The sequence below is a fragment of the Daphnia carinata genome, chromosome 4 (genome assembly GCF_022539665.2).
Source record: "Daphnia carinata strain CSIRO-1 chromosome 4, CSIRO_AGI_Dcar_HiC_V3, whole genome shotgun sequence".
NCBI classification, from domain to species: domain Eukaryota; kingdom Metazoa; phylum Arthropoda; class Branchiopoda; order Diplostraca; family Daphniidae; genus Daphnia; species Daphnia carinata.
The window spans coordinates 4,315,294-4,340,442 of record NC_081334.1 but is presented as its reverse complement, the minus strand read 5'-3'; the positions used below and the strand labels follow the sequence as shown (position 1 = coordinate 4,340,442).

Here is a 25,149-nt window from a genome sequence, read left to right as displayed (position 1 = left end):
GTTACCTTTGTATTGCTCTCTCTCGCTCGCTCTGTTATGTCCTCGACGTACTTGCAATCCACTATTTACGAAGCCGTCATTGATTACCTATATATATCGTATAATAAAAAGGGAAGGTGGAAGTGGAATACACACACACCAACTTCCACCCTTAGGTCTTTTATTTATTTATGCTTTTTTTTTTTTTTTTTCGTTTTCATATATACGGTATATATAGCTGTGTATGTACATTTGTACACACTTTATAGATAGGCAGATATGAAAAGAAGGAAATGGAAGGCTCTCAATCTCATTTTATGGCACTACCGGGCGTGTGTGTCTGTATTGAAAGGAGAGCTGGAAGAAGAAAAAAAAAATCGGGACCCGCTTTTTCCCTTACTTTTCTTTCTTGGCTCATAGGGCCTGCCATCAATTAGGTGGCAGACAGGTGAACGGCTTCGATAAGATTGGCTGTTAAGAGACGAAAGAAGCAAAAAATAAATAAATAAATAAATAAAATATGATGAAAGGAATCAATAAAAAAAACTGGATCCATTTCGTCGGACATTCCAGTTGTGTCTCGAAAAAGACAAACGGCACTGAACGAATTTCCAAACCCCAAAAGTCATACAACAGACGCACAAAAAAAAGGAAAATCTATTCCACTTAACAAGGATACCGAAGAAGAAATGTCGATAAGAGCAAAGTGCTCGTCTTTCTGCTTGCGGCTTTGACAATCGCTCAAAAGAAACCAAAACGTCGCTTTTTTTTTTCTTTAACTCTCCTTCCCATTTCGATAAGCAATCAGTCAACGTCACAACTCGATTCTTTTATTTGTTTCGTTTAGTTTTCCTCTTTTTTTTTTCTTCAGAAAATAAAAGCAACAACAAAAGAAAAAAAAAACAGTCGGCAAAACAAGAACAGTTAGTGAACCTTTTGCTTTTTGATGTCGCTCAGTAAACGATAAAAACTAATGGAATAAAAAAATAAAACCTGATGAATGCTGCACGATGGAAAAAGCATCCAACTGGCATCAGACAGATCGTTCGCGCATGGTTATTTATCATCAAGATTCGCTTGATTAAATAACACCCGGCTACCAATCTATTCTGTTTTTTGTTTGTTTTTTAAGGTTCAGCTGCTTTTTTCATTGTGTAGCAGAGAGAATATCAAACGCGGAAGAGGAAATAAAAAAGAACGTGGTCTATGCACGACACTCTTGTTCCTGAATAGATAAACTTGTGAAAAAGAATGAAATAAAAAATTGATGGGTTCACGGCCCGATTGCGTCAAGGTGGTTGATATCAACTCGATGGAAAGATTAAAGGCCAAAGAGATCGGGACTAATCACGTAGAATCCTATCTTATCAAAAGGTATAAAAATGGCCAAAATAATAGAGGCATCACCAGGTGATTCAACAGACCCAGTTCCACCACGTAACCAAAACCATCCAACAAGGTATTGAAATTTCTTTTAAAAAATTGTAAATTTGAATTTAATAATAGTTAAACGGACTAGATGAGCCTTCGATTTTTGGTGATTGCCGTACCTATTTTGGCCATTTGCGCTGCCCACCCTCACCAATTAAAAATGAGCCAACGCAGCAGCAACAGAGATATAGAGACCATGATCTTAAACAACACCGTTGAATTGGACAAGCAAGGAGGGACTTTCCGACTCGATTGGGACTTTGTCTACGATCAAGATGCCAACAATCCGCAGGTGGTGTTGGAAATGCGCGTCGCAACAAGAGGTTGGTTCAGCCTACGTTTCACATCGGCCGATCTTTCGCTGGGCGATTACTTCTACGGCGCGTACGATGCCAACCAACCATCCAACAGTTTCTTCTTGGACAAACATTGCGAACTGAACAACGGCAGAGGCTGCGAAACTGCGGACGGACCGACAGACGACCTCCGTAACGATTTCCAGTTGATATCGATCGTCTTTGGAGCTGATTACACTTTAATGCGCATTGCTCGTCTAGTCGACACGGGTCATTTGCAAGACGTCGTCATTACGGTGAGTTTTACTGATTCTAAAGCCTTTCATCTCATTCGAAACCTCACTAATGGAACAATGTTATTTCAAAAAAAAAAAAAAAAAAAAACTTAAAACAGCCCGGCCCGATGATGATTGGTTGGTTCTGGTCGGCTGGCATTTGGGAAAACGGGCAGCTGACTCCTATCGACAAAATGGGATTTGATGATGTCGCCCTCATTCCTCAATGAAAACCAAACCAGTCACGAAAATCAAATCATTATCCTCTTGTGATTATAACCTATTAAGCAGTGAAAATAGAGACCGCAATACGTCAAATACAACTTGTTCAATAGCCTCGTTTTACCCAACAGAGAAAGAACAACGCACGACATCAATAAAAATAAAAAGAGAAAAATAATGAAAATTCGAGGGGGAAAAAGATTACATCCCTTGAAGTCGGGCATTAAGGGCTGAACGATCGAAACCGACAAAAATCGTGACCATCGTCACGAAAAAAAAAAAAAAACAGCCTATACTAATCCTTCATACCTGCCTTTAAAATTCATCATTCAAAAAATGTATTCGACGATATTACAAACGTTTCTCTTCTAATCTTTCATGGTCCATTGAAAGAAAAGATACGGGCAAAGAGAATTGACGTGGACCAACAATCCGACAAGTTGGTGGCGTTTCTCTCTTCTTTAGACATGTCAAATAAGCCGAGCATTCTTTAAGCCGATTCCCCCAAAGTCTATTATGCTAATTCAGTAACGCAACAATAGACACAGAGTGTGATTCTTTTCCCCGAGCAAAACAAGTGGCTTTGAATGACGTCAGAAAGATGACGAGTGCAAAGTAGTTTTTTTTTTTTTTCAAGCAAAGGTAGAGGCCATGTTTGTAATGGCCAGTCATCATACGACATACAAGACGACATGCAAGGATATTTCCACAAACTGCTTCACAACCAATCACGTACAAGAGAGCCGGTTGCTATGGAGATGATTGCGTTGGTTGTCAAGCATCACTAGACATCGTCAAAAAAAAGAAGTGGAAGCTCTATGATTGAAAGAAGGGGAACGTATTATTACTCCCCCCCCCCCCTTTTACGTTCCCTTCCCCGTATGACGGATGTATGTTGCCTGGGCGACATAATGAAGTTGGTAAATTTCAAATATCCACATCGACATCCATCCAGTTAAAAAAAAAATAAATAAAGTTTTTTCCGCACCGAATATTCAAAAGAGGAAACAACATCCATAGAAAAAAAAAGGAAACAAATTGTTTTAGAATGTAGAAAAATGGCGAGTCTTGTTGATTGCATCGTACGCACATCAAAAGACGGCAAAAATGAGTAACGGGACCGAGGCATCGTCAATAGCAACGGTACATTGCCTTAACGCTATTCGTCCAACTCCCCCTGCCCGCCTGCCTGAAAATCTTGTTCCAACTCCCATCACCAATGCAAGGAGGGATGATGATGATCAAGTGGTGCTCTTTTCGTGGAAACCCTTGGAAAGACGTGCAAAGTGAACGCCAGCAAAAGATAGGAAGGCAGCACGTGCGGACGCGTGCACCAACCAGACGCCCGTTCAAAACAATCAATCAAATTACGGCGGAATAGAGAAAGGAAACCTTAAGATAGCGAAGACGACGTCATCAAAAATTCAATTCATCGACTTTTGCGTGTCCTTAAATGAAAAAAAATAAATAATACCAACAAAAAATCCCATGTCGTTGATCATCATTGGTAATATCTATTTATACAAGCGACGCGCAGTTTTGTTTGCACAGCGTCATCTCTTGCGCGCACAAGAGGTTCACGGCTGGCATTGACGACAATGTTTTAAATTGTACTAGCATCCCTCCGACAGCTCTCACAAAGCGCGCACACCTCTCTTTCTCTCTCTCCCCCCCAAAAAGTCTTGCGACCTGTTGTTGACTCGGTCGTGATGATATTTCAACAGGCAACTCTCTCCCCCCTTATATGTGTCTCTACTTGACGACATTCTTTCCCCTCTTTTGCTTGAGAAAATATCACGTTCCGTCAATATTCACAGAACGAATCCCTTGTTCTCGCCAGCCACTTGACGGCCCTCCTTTTTTTAAGCATTGCGTCGACATCGGCGATATCGGCAGAGCGGGGTGACAAGCTACACAGAGAATGGGGAGGAGGAGGAGGAGGAGGAAATGTGCTGTTCAGCATCGTCATCTTCGGATGCTGCTTGAAGACATACACCAGACGGCACGCACGTCTATGTTATAAACCGACTCTCCAGACGGTGAATAATAAATCTAATCAAATATGACTCGGCCCTTTTTTTTGGAAGCAAAAAAGTTTTGAAATTCAAATTTTTAAAAAAAGAAAAAAAATGCTGTCCAACTTCTTGTCAAGCATTTTTTTTTTATCTCGTTATTAATGAAGCGAATGTGTTACGAGCTTAGACGAAAAAGAGGGAAGCACGTAAAAGACCTCGTTAAACGTGAGATTATAATCGATGAGTGGTAGTAGTACAAGTCATTGAATCGTCTACTAATTACACTTGGGCAAGTACTTTCTAATTGTTAAGGGAATAGGAGACGACCGATTCGGGAGAAAAGGGAAATCCGACGCTGGACACATCAACTATTTTTATTATTTAAAAAAGGGACCTTCTACCTTATTTTTATTATGATTATTCCACGCATTTTTAAGGGCTCCTTTGACGCTCGTTCAATTTCACATTTACGCCGGAGATGGGAATTGGGAGGAGAGGACGAGGGGGTTGCCTAGATGATCTAATCCCAGCGAAAAGAAAAAAGCCAGAACGCACCAGAGGGAAAGAAGAGCCGCACGGTTGATGACCAGCACAGTGTGAAAATGAGGATGGTCATCGGATCCATTTTTCCCCCTCGAAAAATGAGATATGAACGTTCGAGTAATAGTTGGGTTAGTTAATAGCGTCCGAGGCAGTAACAAAACAGAAAAAAGGGAAGAGAAATAATCTCATCTCAGTGAACCGGGCGTTTATGATGATAATAAGCTGATTTGTGTTGGTCGACTACATTTGATGTGTGTGTGTGTGTGCTGGGTAGATATAATAGCTGCTGGAAATTCAGAAATCCCATTACATGGTAAACAGGGGACCGAGTCTAAAGAACGAACCGAGTCGGCCGAAATTCTCTTTTTTTTTTTTATACACACAAACGCGGCTCGGCGTGGGGGAAATTGGCTTGTCAGTGGCCGCAGCCGGCCACACAATAGAACCAACTATACAACAGGACCCAAGCCACATCAATGCTATTGGAATACATATAGAAAAAGAAAAAGAAAAAGAAAAAATCTTAATAAAAAAAAAGAAGAAAAAGAAGAAAATGCACCAAACATTATAGGAAAAAAAAAAAAGATCAGAGCAATAGCCTCGTCTCGATCTGGAATGGAGATGAGGCTGTTGTATGTGACGTGTAAAGTCCCCGGTTGCATCCCTTCTATCTCTTTTTCTTTTTATCAGATCGTCGCCTCGTGTCCCGCTTTCTTTCCCATTTCCACAAGAGGGGAGGAAAGGGGGAGGGGGGAATACAGTGTCTATAGCCCCACAGTATTACTAGTACTACTCATACACAACTGCATATATACACACAAGTGGAGCAGATAGAAGCATCTCACTCGACTGTAATGTAATCTAAATCGAGCGTCAGTTCTCTACTACCCCCCTCTTCTTTCACGAGTGGTTGTTCCAATCTTCTCGCCTTTTATAAACTCTCCTTCTATCCCAATCCCTCAACAAAAAAAAAACCGCCAGAGAAAAAGAATTGGAAAGTTTTTGCTCTCACTCTCTTGATTATCATCCGCCGTTGCGTAAACTTTCCCATCCCGATTTCGTACATGAGTGTACTATTGACCGGAAACGACAGATTAAAATCCCGTCAACCGCACAACAATCGATTTAAAAACATGTCACCCCAACAAGCAAAAAAAAATTAATTCCAATTCATTCCCTCCTGCACCCCACCGCCGCAAGAGTGTAATAGCCTTTCGAAAATGTAGCCAGACGAAGATAATAAGATCATTTCAGTCCGTAGATAATGTTAAGACACGCGCAAATCATAAGACAACATTCCACCCCCGAAAAGGAAAAAAAAAGAATGATCTCTTTTAGATTCTTTATTACCCATTACACCAATTATTTAAGAGACCTTCCTTTTTTTTCCCAGAACAAAAGAGAATAGACTTTTTTTTAAAATGTTATAGCCTTTTCTTTCGTTTCGTTTTTTTCAAGATTTAAACAAAACAAAAATAAGTGGATCGGAAAAGAGGCAAAATCAAAAGAAGATAATCATCATCCAATTATGTCCTAAAAAAAACTCCAATAAAAGATGGCGACAAAGCAAAGAAAACACGTTACGTGTAAAAGAGTCAACCCACAACAAAAGTAGCAGGGGTCGGCGGCAAACGTTCTTTAAAAAAAAAAATAACACACATAACAACAGGATCAATAAATTCTAGTGCCGTTTGAAAAAGGAAAAAAAAAGGCATCAAGAAAAGCACCAAAACACGGGGCAACAACAATAACCTCGCGTTCGCAGTTTGGCGTCACAAGAGTTGAGAGAAAATTTAGGTGTAGTACGCTAAAGGTGTTACAGATGTTGTCCGAACACGCTAACATTTTACATCCCCAACCCCTCCTCTCCTTTCTATATGCGACCCGAGAACGAGATAACCGGACGGCCGTGTCTCATAACTCTCAGGTCCCCCCCCCCTCCTTTGGCACACAAACACACGCACAAAACATAAATTTCTTTAAAAAAAAAAACACATTTCCCCGTAAAGCACCGTAACATCAACGTGACACAGCAGTGGGGACTGCGTGACGGAGGTGTCGTGAACTCGTGATCGAATCGATCTAATAAAGCCCGAGTTTAAAAAGAGAAGAAGAAGAAGGTCGTCAATTAGTTTGTCTCATTTCCTATTCATTCCCAAAGCCGACAGTCCGCACGACGAGGGGAAACACGAACGACCCATTTAAAACATTTTCTCCCCTTAAGGCCCTTTTAGACGATCGATTTTCAATTTCATTTCGTACGAGACGGAAAAAAAGTAGATGAAAAGGGCGTAGAAAATGAAATGTCTGGTAAACTTTGAAGTTGTGATAAAACTTCTTTGTCTCGTTGTTCCGAAACTAGACGCCATCTAGCGGTGAAACAAAGAAGCTAATACAACATTGAGAAACAATTCAACAGATGTCAATCGATAAAATAAATCGATAAATGAAGACGAACATTCCAACGAATAGGAATGAATCCAAAGAAAAAATAAAGATAACAGTCATTTTCCTAACGCCATACGTAACGTCTACAAAGTGAAAAAGACGGACAACACAAAATGTGCAATAAGGTAGTCTTGATATTTTTGCTGGTACCGGCCAGCTTCCTTGCCATTTTACTAGCCCTCAACACAACAACAAGTAGACAGAGACAGTTCCAATGGGATATGAACAGAAAGGACGTGACGTCACTTCCACAACTCGACCGAGAAAGAATTCAACAACGTGCTGAACGATTAGCCAAAGCTCTAACTATTCAGACCATTTCCTGGGAGAGAGATCTATTCGAAACCGAAGCCCTGCTTCAACTCCATCAACATCTGAAAGACAGTAAGTACTAACCAGCGCCATCTTTGAACAAAAAACGTCACGAATAAAAAAACCCGCCAAAATTTCGGGAACGCTATTCCAGGTTTCCCATTGATACATTCTTCACCCTCGATTGAAGTGAACGTAATCAATGGCTACAGCCTACTCTACAAGATTCACGAAAGCAAGGAGGATAAAAATGGTGGTGTCCTACCTTACATGTTGGCAGCACATATGGACGTGGTCCCGGTCGCCAACGGTACGTGGAAAATGGCTGATCCTTTCGAAGGAAGCATCATCGACGGTGTTATCTACGGACGAGGAGCTTTAGATGACAAAAGTTCTGTTATGGTAAGCTGTTGCCTTCGTCTCATGTAGTGTGAACACTTGCAAACAGGTCACTTGCAAGTTGGCCACAGTGCTCGTCTTTGGAGATGGCCCATATTCCACATCTGCTGAAATAAAAGTAAATTGATTAAGCTTTGATAATGAGCACAATGAGTAATATTTAAAGCTATACCTGTGGAATATGTGGCATTTTGAAAACGAGCAGCACTTGAAATGAGAACTTCTTTGCATGTGTGAAACCACTACGTAATTGTCAATCACTGTTTTTTGAATGTGCATTATAGTTCTTCGTTTCCAAGTTAAGAACATGTTCGTAATTTTTGTCTCACACGTGCATGGTTGGCGTATCTGAGCAGCATGAACATGCTTTGCTTGTTAATTGGGCTTACAGGACACAAAAAACCCTTCATACGCATGTCAAACACAATCATAGTGTACCATTTAGCACTTTATTGCATAAAGTTTTTCGTTTTAAAGCAAAAAACGAAGAATTACTTAGTCACACTTCACCATATTTTGGCGGCACCTGTGCCTTTAAGCTCAATCGAGCGCGAAATGAGGTAAGAAAGAACAGAGTGGTGCGAAGTAAATTCGCAGGGTACAACATTGCACATTTTTTTAAATTGGAACGATTATTCTTATAGTTTTCATTTATTTATTAAAATGTTGTAATGGAAATTCTTTTTGTAAATGAATTTAAAAAGCTTGTCAATTTTTTTACAGGGCATCTTAGAAGCATTGGAATTTCTTTTAGAAAACAAATATCATTTTCATCGAACTTTCTATATTGGCTTTGGGCACGATGAAGAAGTAAATTCTTTATTAATTTTAAAACTATTTTCACGTTGATTAAGTTTCAATTCAATAACTATTAAAGGTTTCAGGATTTGAGGGTGCAGGCCACATTGCCAAGCATCTCAAAGAGACTGGAGTCAGCCATTTAGATTTTGTTTTGGACGAGGGGTATTTTGTTCTAGAAGATTTGGTGGAAGGAGTGGACGACCTTGTCAGTGTGTACGAATTAAAGTCTTAAACTATTTATGATCGACGCTAATTCAACTGTATTTGCAGAATTGGTGTCACAGAAAAAGGATATGCCACATTGGAATTATCAGTTGAGATGAGCCCTGGCCATTCAAGTATTCCTCCCAAGGAAACAGCCATCGGCGTTTTAGCAAAGGCAGTGTGGGCACTTGAAACTAATCCACATCCATCCATGTTCGGCCATGGTCCTGAAATGGATTTTTTTGCATACATTTCATCCTCAGTAAATCACGTCGATGTCTTTGACAATACAAATCAATTTCATCAATTTTTTATCGTTCCAGGCAAAGATTGGGCACAGCGTCCTGTTCTCCAACTTGTGGCTTTTGTCACCTCTATTATCAAAGCTTTTGGCAAATTCTCCTGTTACAGATGCTATACAAAGAACAACAACAGCCATCACAATTATTCAAGGAGGATACAAGGTTTTACTTACAATTTCAGGCTGTGAAATCTAGATGAAAAACTTCTTTCCTATTCAGCAAAATGTCATTCCAGGTAGTGCCTCGGCTACCGTCAATCATCGAATCCATCCGGCAGACAGCCTGGATCAAGTCATTGAACACAACCGTCGGGTCATTAATGACCCACGCGTTCACATCAAAGTGGTCGACTATTATCCACCGACGCCCATTTCACCATATGGTCTCGACGTTTCAGCTTTCAATCTGATTGCAAGTTCTGTCAAACAAATTTACCCATCTAGCGTCATCGCCCCAGGTTTGAGATCAATGTCTGCAAATCAGTTGACATCTAAAGTTCACTTTTATCTCGTTCTAGCTTGTTCACCTGCCAATACGGACCTTCGGCGTTACGTCGAACTGTCCGATCATCTTTACCGAATTACCCCAACGGTGTTGACGCCTGTAACGCGTGGTGGTATACACGGTGACGATGAACAAATAACTATTGAACATTATCATAATTTCATTCGTTTTTACGTTGCTCTGATGCTAAACGCTGATCAGCCTGAAGCTGGTCACTCGACCGTCCGCCATCGGGAACTTTAGAGCCAAATGCAATACACGTACCACGAAATTTTTGAAGCTCCACCCCATGAAACACCCAGGTTTTCACAAGATCAAAAATATCTTCAGAATGGGAATACCTAGATGAGAGTGACTCGTATCATAAGGACTTACCTTTGCCGCCTCGTAACAATCATTCTCTGATAAGAATTTCATTTCTAAAATCAATCTCAAGGCTGATATGGATTAAGCAATATTAAAGCCGATAGCGAAACTGGTAAAAAGACACGAGAAAGTTGGCTGTAGCTGCACAGTTTTTAATGTACCAACTGTAGCTGCTTGTTTCATTTCCAGGCTTATTTCGGTGAAGCACGAAAATGAAGAACAATTTTATTCATTTATACTTACTATCCTTAACTTTTGTCGTTTGCTGGGCTCGTGGTGTCCCAACATCGGTCAACGAGTCTAAAGCAAAAGGTAAATTTAAAAAAATTATTTGTATAATAACATTTGGATGGCTATAATATCTTACTTGACAGTGAACTGCCCAAGCTATTTGCAAAATAATGTAGAAGTGCCTTGCTGGACTTTAGGCTTTAACGCAAAATGCTATTGCTTTTCCGCGACCAAAGTAATTCCTGCTCTTATTTTTATACATTTTTAAAAATACAATTTTGCAATTCATTCTGTAAAAAAACATAAATTGAAGCGTCTTGATTGGAGACGAGCAAACGAATTCTGCAGAGGAGGAGGTATGGTATTGCTTGGTCTTGAAACTTTCGAGGAAGACATGTTGATCTCGAATCACATCAAAGGAACCAGTTCGCCAAGTAAAAAAGACAATCCATTCCTTTAATAAGAACGTTCTTTCAAATTAAATGTTTAATTTCAAAAATCGAATAACAGATTTGCTAGACGACTACTATTGGACATCGGGAAGATACTCTCAAGAAGGAAGGAATCGATGGGAATGGGCTACTGTCGAACCTTACCAGCCAATGACTTACACCAATTGGTATCCCGGGTTACCTAACAACAACTTACCTGGAAGCTTTGCCTACGTCAACTATCTCTTCGACACTGGAATTTGGTTTGACATGGCAAACACTACATCTATCTTATTCATATGCGAATCAATTGATGGTTCGACAACAACCACTTCGACTACCGGTTCTTTGACAACTGCTGAACCGCCAACAACGGAATCGCCAACAACAGAACCACCGCCAACAACTGGACCGCCAACAACGGATCCGCCAACAACATACCGGCCGCCAACGACTGAACCGCCAACGACTGAACCGCCAACGACTGAACCGCCAACGACTGAACCGTCAACAACGGAACGGCCAACAACTGAATATTCAACTGTTAAAAAATAAATAAGTGCAAAAAAAAAAAATAAATAAAGCAATCCATATGAAAGTTATGTTTTTAACTGAAAAAAGAATCTACATCGAACAGACGGATGGGCAAAATGGGCTTTAGATAAGGTGGCAAATTTTGGAATTATTTTCTTTGCATATGACGTCAAGGAGTTCTATGCAAACAGACCCAACGGTCGATTAAAAATTTGAGTAGCCGTATCGTTCGAATAAATCGGACTGCAATACAGGTTTCCATTGCTACTATCTTTTTTTTTTTTAAACGATTAGTCAATTTTCAGTTGGTTACCCCGCATACTAACTATCACACAATTTTGCAACAATTGAAAACTAGCTTAGAACATTGTCAAGAGTCTGGGTCCAAAAATCTCTTTGAACAGCAAAGTCCAAACACATACAGGATATGTTCCTAAACTTACTAATCTCAATGAGCTAATCGGTGTTGAAGCTTGACTTTATGACATCTCCTATCGCCATGGAAATGATTTGTCTACTAGTTCAGGCAAGAATTGCTACACAATTTTTTTCAAACTTCGAACATCTGGTAAATTTATAAAATGTTTTCAGGTTCCTTGTACGATTCTTCCTTCTAATTTCCAATAATTTTAATCTAACAAAGGGAAGCTATCGTACGTATCTACGTGTGTCCAAGAGAATATACAGCTAGTTGGGATTCGTCAAACCAAGCAGTTCCATTAAGTTGGTGGGGCTCATTGTCCTATCGACGTTTCTACTTCGTTGTCTCTAAACTATATATAATAATAACTAAGGATTTCACTAAGCTTCCTACCTGATCTGACGCGGCGAATTCCTGTAGATAGTGGAGAAATCCTGTTGTTTCGGCGTAAAACAATACGACTATCAGTTGTCCAATTTATACCATATCGATGGCATCCACGGCTCGGCAGTGATTATTTCTTTCAGGGTAATGAAGATTCGTTAAAAAACTTGAGTTAACTTTAATTACGTAGCCTGACCAATCAACGGGGATGTGTTTGCAATAGGCAGGCATCCGGGAAAATTCTCCGCCAACATAGGCTTAGTGGTTCCAATCTGTTGGATTACCATAATCCCGTCGACGCGATAAGCTTTCTGGCTATTAAGGTCAATTGGATCTAAATGTTTTTGGACTTGATAAACTTGCTAGGTTTACCCATTATGACAGTGTAGTTGCAAACGATGACTGCAATTTCTGCACCAAAAATGAAGAATGAAATGAAAAGATGAACACATTTAATTACACCAATGTCGTACCAAATTATCCTATTACATCGAAGCTGGACACTGTATCTTTGTTATCTCCTTCCTTCCTGGAAGTGGCTGTAACTTCAATCTCACGCCAGAACCTAGAAAAAATAAAACCGAAAGTAAAAAGGAATAAAGCGATTAATGTTGAAAGTTATGTTCTAAATAGAAAAAAGGGTCTGTATTAGAAGGAAGAACAAAGATCTCAAACATTTAGATAAACTTACCATCAGAAAGGCGGGCTTCGCAAAGGATAACAAATTGTTATTTTTGGGACTTTCTTTTCTGTTCTTACAATGTCAAAAACTATTGTGTAAACAAATGATACAGGCAACTAGAGATTGTAATACCTTTATCGCTCGAACATACCGACATGCAGCACCGCTTTCCATTTTTGGACATGATGTAACAGTTTTCGTTAGGTTTCCCACGTCGCAACTGTTATTGAATTTCATATTAAGCCATAAGTAGTTAGTAGAGTATCCCTGTTCGCTGATATGGTAACACACTGATTAAAGGATGCATATCATATCGACGTTCTAACATCGTAGACTCTACCAAACTGTATCATGATTCTTAAAGATTCTACGAAACTTCCTACCTCTCTAACACCGATAGTTTCTGTAGGTAGAGAGGAATAATCATGGCTTCTCGTTCCTACGTCAATATCGTGTCAATGGTTCAGACACATGGGTTTCCCCAATCCAGATAAAAAGCCAAAATATCTCCAAACAAAACTGATAATGGAATTTGAAAAGCAAACTTTGCAAGGCTTTATAAACATAAAGACATGTTGGTTTACCAATTCAGACAGAGTAGTTGCCAAAAGTGACTAGCACATAAAAATGATGAGGATCCCGTTCAAATTAGTATTGATCGCAATCGCAGTGGCCAGTGGTTGGGCCGGGAAGGTATCTGTGGCAAAAAACACGAAACAAAAGATAATTGAATGATGAGTATAACTTGAAGAATTAAGAAATTCGGTCAAATTTTACCTTTTTTAATGAATGAGCATGTTACCGCTATCTAAAATAGTGATTTCGATTGCCGCCAATTGATTCAAGATTTGGGATATTCCACTACCTGTGATGTTAGGGATCCTTCACTTGGGGTACTGTTACTGGTGAAAATATAACCACAACTGATATGAAGCAGGTGGTATCATTTTCGATGAATGCTGTTAAGAAATACGATCAAAACCAATCATTGAGATGGATTACTCAATACCAAGTTTTGCTTACCATTATGTAGAACCTCCTGTTTTCTTCTTGTTGTTGTTTTTTTTCTATCGTCTTTTGCTCGGTACGGTTCACCTTCACGTAGTCTACGAGATCAACCGGAGTTATCTCAGTGTCTGGAACACAGCGGATCGACTCTGTGGAGCAGAAGGTATGATGCTGGTAACTATTGAAATCGAGCAAGAAGACATAGTCACTCACAACCAGATTTGCAAAGTAGTAAAACAAAAAAAACCAATGTGACCTTAACGGCGATTCGTTAAACCCATTAAATACTAACCTCCCCAAGGATGTCCAAGGCTGATCTCTTCTGAACAAAGGTTCTTGATTAATTATGGATTCACATACATAATTGTGCCACCAATACCTAAAGAGATAGAAACAACAAATACATGCCATAACAGCTTAGCAATCATTTCTAGTTTGCTTAAAATGAAGCTGCTCAGGACCAAGCTTTTTAAAATACCTGTATCTGTTGGAACCTCGGCAGGCCAATGTCTCTCGCACAACAACCTTTTGCAACACTTTGTGCTTGAAACACCTGCCTTGATATTGGACTTCCAAGTTAGATTTCTGTGCTGCTGTTTTAGAACTGTAGAGTTGAACAAGGTCTGCCACTGGTCCTTGGTTGTCCCTTTTAGTTTCGTGTCCTAAGATTAACAATCATATGAAATGCAACTTTGGCAAATTACTTTACATGATTTATGTTCTGGGTAATGTGTGACTGAGGGTGGTTTTCCAATAGCTTAATATTAGAAACAACTGGATACGTACTTTTTTGCTGCGCAAACAGTCGTCATTAGTTTCTCCTCTGAGTTCAGAATTGGATGTCAAAATGGACGGGGGAGAAGACTTGGTACTTTATGAGTTCTTTCAGTTGTACTTATGGCATAACAGATATTTTTCCATTGCTGCCTTCGTCAATAGAACCTACGTATCAAAAATCCTGATTGAAAATTCCAAAAGCACCAAGACGATCATTCATCGAAACTTTTAGATTTGAATGCACGAGGTTAGAACGAGGACAGCGATATCTAGCGGTCAGATAATCAAGTTACAACTATTTACTGGTAGATGGCGGCGACACCACAAAAAATTCTTAAAAAAAAAACGGGAGAAATTTGGCATTCTCTACCTGATACTCAATCATGAGGATTACGATCGGAGGAAATGGGTAGAGCCCAAACAAATTTCCTTTGATAACGGCTCGATTTCTTTTAATTATAGCTTCGTTTTCAGCACTCCGGTTTCATGGGCCATGATTTACGACGTTCCCTCCCCTTCGCAGTCGACAAGCACCTTTAACAAAAGAAAAAGAACATTTGGGCTATTTCCTTGCAAATAAATTCGCCATTTAATAGCTTGCAGACTCAACATTTCTAAATAATTCATCACACCCCGTCATTATGTTGGCACCCGTTTTTAGTTTATCGCTATGCAAAATCTCGTTCTCCCTTTTTCTGGAATTTCCTCAAACATGAACTTTTACAAATCAACCGTTTTTCATTGGGAATTTCGATTGATAATAATACGGTGTCAATTCTTTCATCGTCTAAAAGGAAATTCTTCAAAACAAACATCCCCGTCGGCTTGTGGGCGGTGCGTGAAAACACACGTTTCTTCAGCGGCTGTTGGGGCTGTGAAGAACACACGGGAGAGAAAGGAGGGGTCTGCTGCGCTTGCGCCTCTCTACAAGCAGAGCCCGCCGTACACGTATATGAAAGTAGAGCAATCAGATCATGCGTTTCTGACTGGCTGTATTACGTGCAAGCAACACAAACTCTACACGCAAGGGGCTATAGTGGGAAACGTGAAATACAAAAAAGCCAAGCCCCAGAGGCGAAATGTAGAAGAATAGTTGCAGAATAGTATAAACCCCCCCCCCCCTTCCTTTCGCTCTTGTAGTTTTAGCCTCAAGTTCAACACTCACCTGAACGAAGACCGTCAGTTGCTTACAAGCTATCGCTAGCTGCGGTACTATAGCACGCACGAGCTTTTTTCATTGTTGTTGTTCTTCATACAATCATTTGATTCCTGCTTTCCAGTGTTGATGTGCCTGTGCGTTTTAGTGGTGCCACTATAAAAAAAAAAAAAGAGATTTTCAGGAAAACACTTTGTTTTAAAAAAAACATCTTACCTTGATTGCGGTTGGTGCTCTATTTTTTTATTTGCGCACTGCGACTAACAGACATTTATTCAGCGAGTGAATCAGAATGAGCTTGCACCGGTGAGCGGGACTGCACGATTTCGAACGAAAGGATTGACCATCCAAATTAATTATTAATATATTTGTTTTCAAATAAAAAAAAAAAAAAAGAATTGAAAACAAATAAAAGAGTGGAATAGTGCGGGCAGTTGACTAAAAGTGGTCGTGATTTTTGCGGGATTGTTTTTTTGGCCGTCTCTCTTTTCGAAAGGCAATTGGATTACACGCGACTTTCCAGGCCGGCGATTACTTTGAAGCCACTAGCATGGCCGTCACCAACATGTATTACCAAGAAGTACGTTTTCATTTTCTCTATATAATCATACTCACGTGATGTTCCAAGAACATTTGGGTTAGTTTTTTGGTCGTTCATGATAGTCTCTCTCTCTCTCTCTCTCTCGCTACGTCATTTGATATATTATTTGCCAACGCCGGGACACTTTCACTCGACCACCAGCTAAAACGCATAGACCTACAATAATTGTCTTTTTTTTTTTTTCAAATAAAAGCACGTAGTTTGTGCGTGCAATTTCTATTGTGCGTTCGTTCTCTCTCGTTTGATTGTTTCTGGCATTTTTTTTTCTTCTTGTTTTTCAAGTGGCAAAGTCATCGACAGGGAACAATAGATTGTGTTTCTTGCATACAATTTTCATTATTTCAGTCGGCCGTCTGAAAATCGGGTTCAGGGTTACATTCACGCGTTCAGTTTTTTGATCTATTTTATCAATCGACAAACATGGCCGTTGCTTTTTTTTTTTTTGCAAGTGTGAAACACTACGTCGAAATAGATTTGCAGGTGAAAGAGAGCGTGAATTTTGTATACGAATTTCTCCTTTTCGTCGTGAATTCTTTTCGGCTTTTATTGATAATGAAAAAAAAAAAATAGATAATTAGAAGAAGGCCGGTGTGAGAGACAAAACAAAAGGAAAAAAAACAACCAAACTCATTAGCGAAAGTAAGACGCGTTCGTGAGCGAAGACCAAAAAAAAAAAAAAAAAAAAAGAGAAAATATCGTCATCACTTTCGCTTTCCCGCACACATTTTTTTTTTCTTTCTGTTTGGTCGTCCTGATCGACTTTCCAATCGTTTCAATTTCTCTACGTATTACCTTACAGTCTTCCCTTTTTCTTGAAATGAGTTAGACGACGGCCACGGCAAGTCATCACCGCAACGATGCAGATTAGCGATTTCAAACTACCAAGTCATGCAAACTTAATTAGTTTGACTACTAGAAACAGAGAACGAGTTTCTTTCATTTTTCCGTGATTTTCAACAACAAAATACGCGGAATCTCCTAAACCCTTGTGTTTTTCGTTTTTCTTTGGCGAGTTGAACGATGAGCGAAAGTCGTTTGGATTTGCGTCTGCGTGTGTGTTCCGTGACGCACTCCGTATATGTCCAACACATCGGCGAGGTGAACTGGTTTTTTTTTTTTCCCTGCCCTTCTTGACTGAAATTGAAAAAAAAAAAAAAAAAAAAGTGCATTCCTTATTTAGTGCGATCTTTGTCAACCTGACGTGGCGCAAACTGAGGCAAGACTTTTACCATCGTTTTTATGGACTTCCTTGTTTGTTTTTTGCTGGGCCGAAGGAGATCGTGTTTCACACTGAAAACTTGATCGACTGATGAGCACATTGTTTTTTTTTGCGGTCCCCACCTAAATTAAGAAGACGTTAAAAAAAAACAAAAAAAACAAAGAATTGGGTTTAGGTTTATGGATAGAGGCCGTTTCTACTTTTCCAATTGGAGAAAGTGAAAAAAAGACGGAAAAAAAAGTGCGTCCATAAAAACAAATCTCATCGTTTTTAATCGAAGAATGGCTTTCTCTTTGATACACATTTCGTGAAAGAAGTGGTCGACCGAAAAAGACTCTCTCTTTCTTCTCGTTTTCTTTTAACTGTTCCATTTTGCACACACTACTGCAATGCGTTCGGCCATATTCCCACACACACGCGCTACAAATAACATTAAAAAAAAAAAGAAAAAAGAACGATGCTCGTTTCCATCGGCATAGCGAAACATTGTCGCAAACGTTGAAAAACAAACAAGCTGCGCTATCGTGTGATAACGCGGAAAATGCTTTTTCATTTACAGGTCGACTTTCCCTTTTTCTCGCTCACCATTTAGAATCACAGTTTGCCTTGTTTTTTTTTTTACGATTAAAAGAGACGACTTTTCACGCTAGACCCAAAAAAACAAAAGACTATGTCGTCTATTTTTAGTTAATTGAAAAAAAAAAGGGCCCAGACTTATGATGTCATAACACACAGACGGCCTTGCACATAATCCTCTACTTTCTTCTCACCTGACGTCACTTTCTTTCCGAACATTTCGTTCGCACGTTTGTTTTTCCTTTTTACTTGAAAGAAATAATCCGCCGTGTTAGCGTCAAATAAATAACTGAATAACGAAAACTGTTCTTTGCTCTCTACAATGGAAAGGTACGGCGCTTATAACCATCATCAAAAGGAAAAGGGCTTTGAGGTATTGAATGTAAAACGATTCGCAAGGTTACGAGATTTGTATGTCAGCTTGTGTACTAACAAGCACTTCAATAATAGCTGCCGTTGCTTACGGCTCCCGCGTGAATGCCGGGATGATTTGGTCATCACCACTTTTCCCTTTCGCCACAAACAATGAGACAATAAAAAAATAAAATGTTATTTTTTTTTTAGGAGAGAGGAAGGAAAGAAAGAAAAGGAAAGCGTCAAACGTTTGAAAAAAAAAAAAAAAAATTAAATATCAATTATTTTTTTCTTTTGTTCGACCGCAAAACATTCACGCAAAATTCAAATGCAAAAAAAGTAAGACGATGATGAATAATCAAAAGTAAGACAAAAAAAATTCAGTTGGCTTCCGTTGGCTTTAACTTCCCCGAGAGTTGTCATTCAAGGCCGTGATGCATTTATTATGCGTCCCGAGGGCTAGTCTGTGTGTATATATAACGCACCATAATGATGATGGATTGGCCCATTGTTGTGTCCACCCTTTCCATTATTGGGCTAGGACGATTGTTAAAACGGCCTTGGTTTTTGAAATGTTTTTCAGTGATTGCATACCCGCGCGATTCGATTGCGTTTTACGCTTCATTTCTCTCTCCTCAATCACGGTTGCAAATCAAAATTCAAATCTTAATCCAAAAAAAAAAAATGTGTTGTGTGCAAATAGTTTCAGCAACTGTGGATGCAAGAGTCGGCCATGATGACGGACAACAATGGCTCGTTGATTGGCGATCCACTAGCGCCTCAAGCGCAACCCGTCCAGCCAGAACAACAGGCCACGGTCCACCTGGAACTTCAACTGGTCCAGCAGCAACAGCATCACCACGAACATAAACCTGCCCTTCGGATGCCTTACTCGGCCGCTTCATCCGTACGGTTAGTAGCCGGAATTAGCCCGATCCAGCAGCAAACGAACGAACCAACGATACCTTCGGAGCGAGCTTTCGTCCTACCACCGACGCCATCCTACAACAACAACAACAACAACAACAACAACAACAACAACAGCAACGTGATAGCTAATCATTTTCAAGCGGAAGAAGAAGACGAGCCGGAACACTTGGCCGCTTCGCTTTTGCGCGATCACGGCGTCATGGATGAGGAAGAGGAGGAGGAAGAGGACAGAAGTTGTTGCATGACCCATCCGGCCATGACACCACAACAGGAGCTGGAGGAAATGTGCGCCATGTATCACCTGAACAACAGTCAACATCACAACAACAAGTGCAACACGATGCTGGCCAACAACGAAACGGACTTTGTCGACTTGGATTCGTTGCTGGACCAGACGGCCGAAAGGTACGCCGTCGATTGCGCAGGAGGAGGAGGAGGATCCAAACTGCTTCCAGAATCGCCGAGCAACCCCGTCCTATTTTCCTATTTGACGACGGGCGTCCGTTGTCCCAACCACCTCGTTCCAGTTTCACCTCCGCCCGTCGCCAACCGTCTGAAATCGACCCACAATCAGATGACCCCGCCCGCTAGTCCCGAACAGCAACTCAAACAACTGGCCTCTTCGCGCAACAGCAGCACTTTATGCCCAGTCGATCTCGGTTTGATATCCATCCAACAGCAACAGCAACAACAACAGCAACTACAACAACAACATCATCAACAATCGTCCAGTAGAGTCATCACTCCGCCATCTTCTCCGGACTTGACGGACTACCTCGAGGCCAGCAAGTCCAACAGCGGCGGGGACAGCAGTTGCGAAAGCGGAAGCGCAATCAGTTTCAGCAACCAGAATCAGCACCCAGCTCTGCGAGGGCCGTTAGTGTCGCATCATCCGCAACGGTCCGACTCGGCCGAGGAGGAAGCCGGCGGCAAGACGGGCCGCGGCAGCCGAGGCGGCCGCAAGAGTTGGGGACGCAAGCGCCTCTCGACACACGCCTGCTCGCACGCCGGATGCGCCAAGACCTACACCAAGTCGTCGCACTTGAAAGCGCATTTAAGAACGCACACTGGAGAGAAACCGTACCAGTGCGCCTGGAAGGATTGCGGATGGAAATTCGCCCGCTCCGACGAACTGACCCGCCACTACCGCAAGCACACGGGCGATCGGCCGTTCCAGTGTCAGATGTGCGAACGGGCGTTCTCACGGTCCGACCACCTCGCTCTGCACATGAAACGACACATTAGCGTTTGATGAATGGACTTTTGGATGCGCATCATCCTCCCTCTTTTTTCTTTTGTTTTTATGTTTTTGTTCCATTTTTTCTTTTTCTAAGGGCGTTTGTGGGGGGAGGGGGGGATCGGGCCAGCTGTCAAGGACGGGCAAGTAGAACTCGCCTTGAGGTAAAAATTGCGTCATCGCATTCCTCTTTTTGCTCTAGATTTTTTTGTTTTTTCCAATAGAAGACATCGATGTACACCACGGCTCACGGTAATAGGCCCTCGGGTTGTTCGTTTGTTGGGAGGGGGGAGGAGGCATTCAAATTTAGCGGGCGGCTGTATGTGCGGCGGATGACTAATCAAGCAAGGTGCGTGTCTATTGTTGTTGTGCAGCTATTTTCAATAGGTGGACAGCGCACGCAAAAAAATAACAAATGAGGAACGCGGCGTGCCAAAAAAAAAAAAAAAAAAAAAAAGAGAAAATTATCTAAAAAGTGCGGCAAAACAAACAAATTGCAGCGTTCCATCTCAAGTCAGACGCTCGATTGTCTTTTCACTCCGAAAAAAAACGGGGAATCGACGTACAATACAGATTTAGTTTTTCAAAGAAAAAAACACTCACTGCTATATAGCAAAAATCAAATATTAAAAAAATAAACAAAACAAACACAAATCTAAAATTCTCGTTTAGTTTATGAAGATGAAATTGAAGAAAAAAGGAGCAAATGGTCACTTGCGCTGCCCAATGTGTTTGTGTGTGTAAATAATTATTTAGAGCCTCCTCGATTTTTTCAGGATTGAAAATACATATATACACTTTTGGCAGTCTATCCTTATTTTTGCAGAATTCTATGAACGCTAAATGAAAAATAACAAGTCGAGTTATTCCAATCTCATGGCGAGGACACGTTCGAAATCATGCCCCAGTACAATTAAAAAAAAACAAAAAAAAACGGAGCAAACTTGCATTACGAAAAAAAAAAAAAAAAAAAAAAATCGACGCAATTTCTCTCTCTCAATTCCATAAAGACAATTTTCACAATAGATGCTGTTTTTTGATCGTCTTAGATCTTTTATAATTACATAGACAGCACACGCAGGAAGTGTGATTTCTTTTCTTTCTTTCTAATTTCACGTTCGAAAAAATGTTAAATGCACCGCTCACATGATTATTTGGGAAAAGAAAAATGATTTTAAAATTCAAAAAAAAAAGAGGATAATTTAATCGAATAACAAATACCACATTGTGCTAGTGCTGTCCTATATCCATTATCCCCTCCCACCAGCTTTCAGTGTCTACCACATATGCAAAAATATTATTGTAGAGTTTATTCTTATGTTTTTTGTTTGTTTTTTTTTCACCTGCCCTACCTGTCTGTTCACCTTCAAAGGTCACAGACATTTCTTTCTTTTTTTTTTTCGTTTTCAAATAATAGGCTTACCCTTCCTTTGCGTAATTAGCGAGACGTGGCAAGTGTGGGGGTATGTATTTTTTTTCTAAGACGTTTTGTAACAATATATACATAGTATCGTAACCCAATCCTCAACCTAATTTTTGTTTTCTCTTGTATTTGGTCTCCCCCCCCCCTCTCCACGTCTCCACGCAATTTTTGAAACTAGAAAAAAAAATGTTTGCTGTTCGTCTCCCCACCTCTCTTTTTTTTTTTTTGCGTGGCGTGTGTAATGTCTCTCAATGTCAAAATATACAGATTAAACCTAACGAATATAATTGCATTTACTGTCTAAAATTGGGTATCATAAATCAAATGAAAAAAAAACAAAAAACAAACAAACAAAAACGGAGCCATTACCGGTAAACCGGTCGTGTTTAACTGAATCATTCGCGAATTTTTGCGTTTTGCCCCTGTTGCCAAGGCAAAAAGACTTGCCAGTCTATTGCTTTTCCCCTGCAATACATCAAGGCAACGCATATGCAAATAGTGGCCCACAATGATGGCAGGCACCACTCAATTGGCGAGACGATGACGAACTTCTAGGAATTGTTGGCGAAAAAAAAAAATCTATGCCAATTGCGGCACGTACACACGCCGTGTAACACCGTGTGATTCAAAAAAAAAAAAAGAAACCATTTGCATACAAGTCACGCTAGTTGGACACAACTGTTTGCACTCGGAGCGAGAAAAGAGTAGAGAGGAATGAAAATGGTGCTTGTTCACTTACAAAGTCAGCAGCACGCAATGCGATCGTTGTTAATGAATAAGTCAATCAGCAACTTGTTTTTGCCCCTTTGTCTTCGGTGCATCACGATCACGGGTGAATCCAACTTACGTAATGGCATTCCCTGGCTCTCGGACGGCGGCGTTGTCGGATGTGTTGACGTTAATTCAAACAACGTGAGTCATTATTTGAAAAGTCATTATAGTAAAATGACATTTTTACACTGATGCCTTTTAAACACTTAGTTTTTAAATAAACCTGTCATTTATCGATCGTTTTTTTTTAATTTTTCATTGGCGAAATATACATTGGATGGTAACGATCTATTGACGCATCACGCACGCGGTTAAAGCAGGAAGGGGCATTGATGACCACCACTTTTTTTTTTGTTGACAATAAAAAAAGGGCGTGACTTCAATTACCCCCTCTGTTCGCGGGTCACGGCACGTGGACCTATTCAAACAAACGTCTTTATGATGATGGTGTGTGTTGCAACCCGTTTGTAATTAAATTCTATATTATATTTTTTATACGAAGAGGTGAAATGATGATGGCCTCTTTCGAATAGTTGATTCGCAACTGAAATTTTATTCATCGACAGGTAAGGACACCGAGTTTTTTTTTTTTTTTATTCTTGCGTGGCTTCCTCGGGACAAAGAATCGAATACCCACCGTGAGTCTCTGCTGCTACCTGCCATACTGGCCAATTTTATAAGACTCTTCAGCGTGCGTGTCTGATCATATACATTTTTGGCTGCCTTTATGTTAAGCAAAAAAAACAAGAATTTCAATGTCATCCAGTTTTTTTTTTTTTTTTTTGTTTTGTTATGTTTCTAGTCAACATTTTTTATGGGGGGGGGAAGAGGGGGGCCTCAGTTCCAGAGAGATGGATAGCAAAAAAAAAAAAACGAGTTATGTGTCCCACACCAATCGCGGATACTCGAGTCCACCAAATCGACGATGCATACATATGCAAATGATTTGCTCTTTTTTTTTCTTCAACACTTTTTCTGGCACAAAAAATACAAAAAAAAAAAAAACGACCAACTAGAAGGCGAAACATGATTGCAGTTGAGTTTGTCTCGCGGCGTTATCATCGAACATGTTGAAGGCCAGATGATGAAAAAAAAAAAAAAATAATCTAAACGTAAAAAAAAACAAAAAAAACGATGCGATTCGAAAAAATCCTAGCTGGTTCTATTTAAATGTAAGGCAACGTGCCAATTGGTGTTATCTCGTTATCTACAACACACATTGCATTGGTCTTTTAATTGCTTGGCGCTAAATCACGTTGCGTGGCAGACGATCGTAATTAGGTCTGGTCTGCATATAGGGGATGAAATATAAAAAGGAGGCCTGTGCAGTTTAGTGGGGGGGCTGGACCGAGGTCGACTGTGTACATCCGTCCAATAATCATCAATCGCTCTTTTTGATCTAGTTTTTACTACCATAACTCTGCTTTATGGTGTATAACGATAGGACCATTCCTCATTTGAATATAAAGATCAAGACGAACGTATTAAATGCCGTACATAGGAAAACAGAGTCGACCGATTAAATGCAAATCTTTTGATGATGAGATGCTTTTTCATAGGAAAAATATCATTACGCAATCATGATTGCCCTGAATATCGTGCCAAGTCGATCACTTTTTTTTTTTGGCGGGTCGGTGATAGGGAAGGGGAGCCGGTCAGACCAAAAAATATCTGATGTTGAAATTGCGATCGTTGCGTGTCCCTGTCACGATGGATTCTATTTGCAAGTGACCAGCAAGCAATTGCGGTACGGAGACAAATTGAAGGGGGAATAAAGAAAAGAATCTTTTGGCCGAGTGTCGCCATGTCTGATAAGTGCAAATGATTAAATTATACGAAATCCTATTTATAGATGGCATCGAAAATGAACGGGAATCATCTGGTTGATTTTCGAATCCAGTTCGAATACATTTCGGCCTTTTCTTCAAAGGTAGACTTGTCGTTCACTTCATTATCCCGGCGTGATCGAAAGGGTCCAACGTTCGCTTTATCGACCAGTGGACTGATTGATGACACTCGTACTATAATTTCAGGTTGCTAAGAATAGCAAATTGAGGCCGATATGTTCGTTCGACTCGTTTTCTCGGCTGGACACGCGTCAGCTCCAAAACAATAAAAAGAGCCGCGTGAATATTTGCAGAGATCATTGACTTGGTGCAGCGCGATTTCACTTTCATTTGGAATCAATCATCTTTCTCACGCAGCTTTCTCTTTTTTTTTTTTTGGCACTCACTTTGGCACTTCATTACAGGCCCCGAAAGGGGTCACCAACTACTTACGGCATCCAATAGGCTGTAACGTCACCGAGATTCGTACA

General features: G+C 40.3%; 4 protein-coding genes and 2 long non-coding RNA genes across 6 annotated transcripts; 4 read left to right on the top strand and 2 right to left on the bottom strand.

Annotated features, from left to right (window-relative positions):
- Window positions 1-1,499: 1,499 nt before the first annotated feature.
- On the top strand, window positions 1,500-2,307 carry LOC130695175 (uncharacterized). The gene is made up of 2 exons (XM_057518301.2): window positions 1,500-2,002; window positions 2,101-2,307. Exons 1-2 carry the CDS (start codon window positions 1,571-1,573, stop codon window positions 2,209-2,211), a joined length of 543 nt encoding a protein of 180 aa, XP_057374284.2. The 5' UTR covers window positions 1,500-1,570; the 3' UTR covers window positions 2,212-2,307.
- Window positions 2,308-7,278: 4,971 nt separating this feature from the next.
- Window positions 7,279-10,005, top strand: LOC130694982 (N-fatty-acyl-amino acid synthase/hydrolase PM20D1-like). The gene is made up of 8 exons (XM_057518099.2): window positions 7,279-7,593; window positions 7,676-7,923; window positions 8,644-8,730; window positions 8,798-8,934; window positions 8,992-9,187; window positions 9,249-9,389; window positions 9,447-9,684; window positions 9,745-10,005. The coding sequence occupies exons 1-8, from the start codon at window positions 7,323-7,325 to the stop codon at window positions 9,972-9,974; spliced, it is 1,548 nt and encodes a 515-aa protein (XP_057374082.2). The 5' UTR covers window positions 7,279-7,322; the 3' UTR covers window positions 9,975-10,005.
- A 253-nt stretch (window positions 10,006-10,258) lies between these two features.
- On the top strand, window positions 10,259-11,337 carry LOC130694983 (gamete and mating-type specific protein A-like). Its single transcript, XM_057518101.2, has 4 exons — window positions 10,259-10,409; window positions 10,472-10,563; window positions 10,642-10,762; window positions 10,839-11,337. Exons 1-4 carry the CDS (start codon window positions 10,310-10,312, stop codon window positions 11,312-11,314), a joined length of 789 nt encoding a protein of 262 aa, XP_057374084.1. The 5' UTR covers window positions 10,259-10,309; the 3' UTR covers window positions 11,315-11,337.
- A 785-nt stretch (window positions 11,338-12,122) lies between these two features.
- On the bottom strand, window positions 12,123-12,664 carry LOC130694985 (uncharacterized). Its single transcript, XR_009002234.2, has 3 exons — window positions 12,572-12,664; window positions 12,471-12,509; window positions 12,123-12,413 (listed from the first exon to the last, which is right to left on the bottom strand). It is a non-coding gene; the product is annotated as an uncharacterized LOC130694985 (long non-coding RNA).
- Window positions 12,665-13,169: 505 nt separating this feature from the next.
- Window positions 13,170-13,725, bottom strand: LOC130694984 (uncharacterized). Its single transcript, XR_009002233.2, has 3 exons — window positions 13,558-13,725; window positions 13,365-13,477; window positions 13,170-13,299 (listed from the first exon to the last, which is right to left on the bottom strand). It is a non-coding gene; the product is annotated as an uncharacterized LOC130694984 (long non-coding RNA).
- A 2,000-nt stretch (window positions 13,726-15,725) lies between these two features.
- On the top strand, window positions 15,726-21,142 carry LOC130694531 (dendritic arbor reduction protein 1-like). The gene is made up of 2 exons (XM_057517603.2): window positions 15,726-16,301; window positions 19,175-21,142. Exons 1-2 carry the CDS (start codon window positions 16,272-16,274, stop codon window positions 20,651-20,653), a joined length of 1,509 nt encoding a protein of 502 aa, XP_057373586.1. The 5' UTR covers window positions 15,726-16,271; the 3' UTR covers window positions 20,654-21,142.
- The last annotated feature ends 4,007 nt before the right edge of the window (window positions 21,143-25,149 follow it).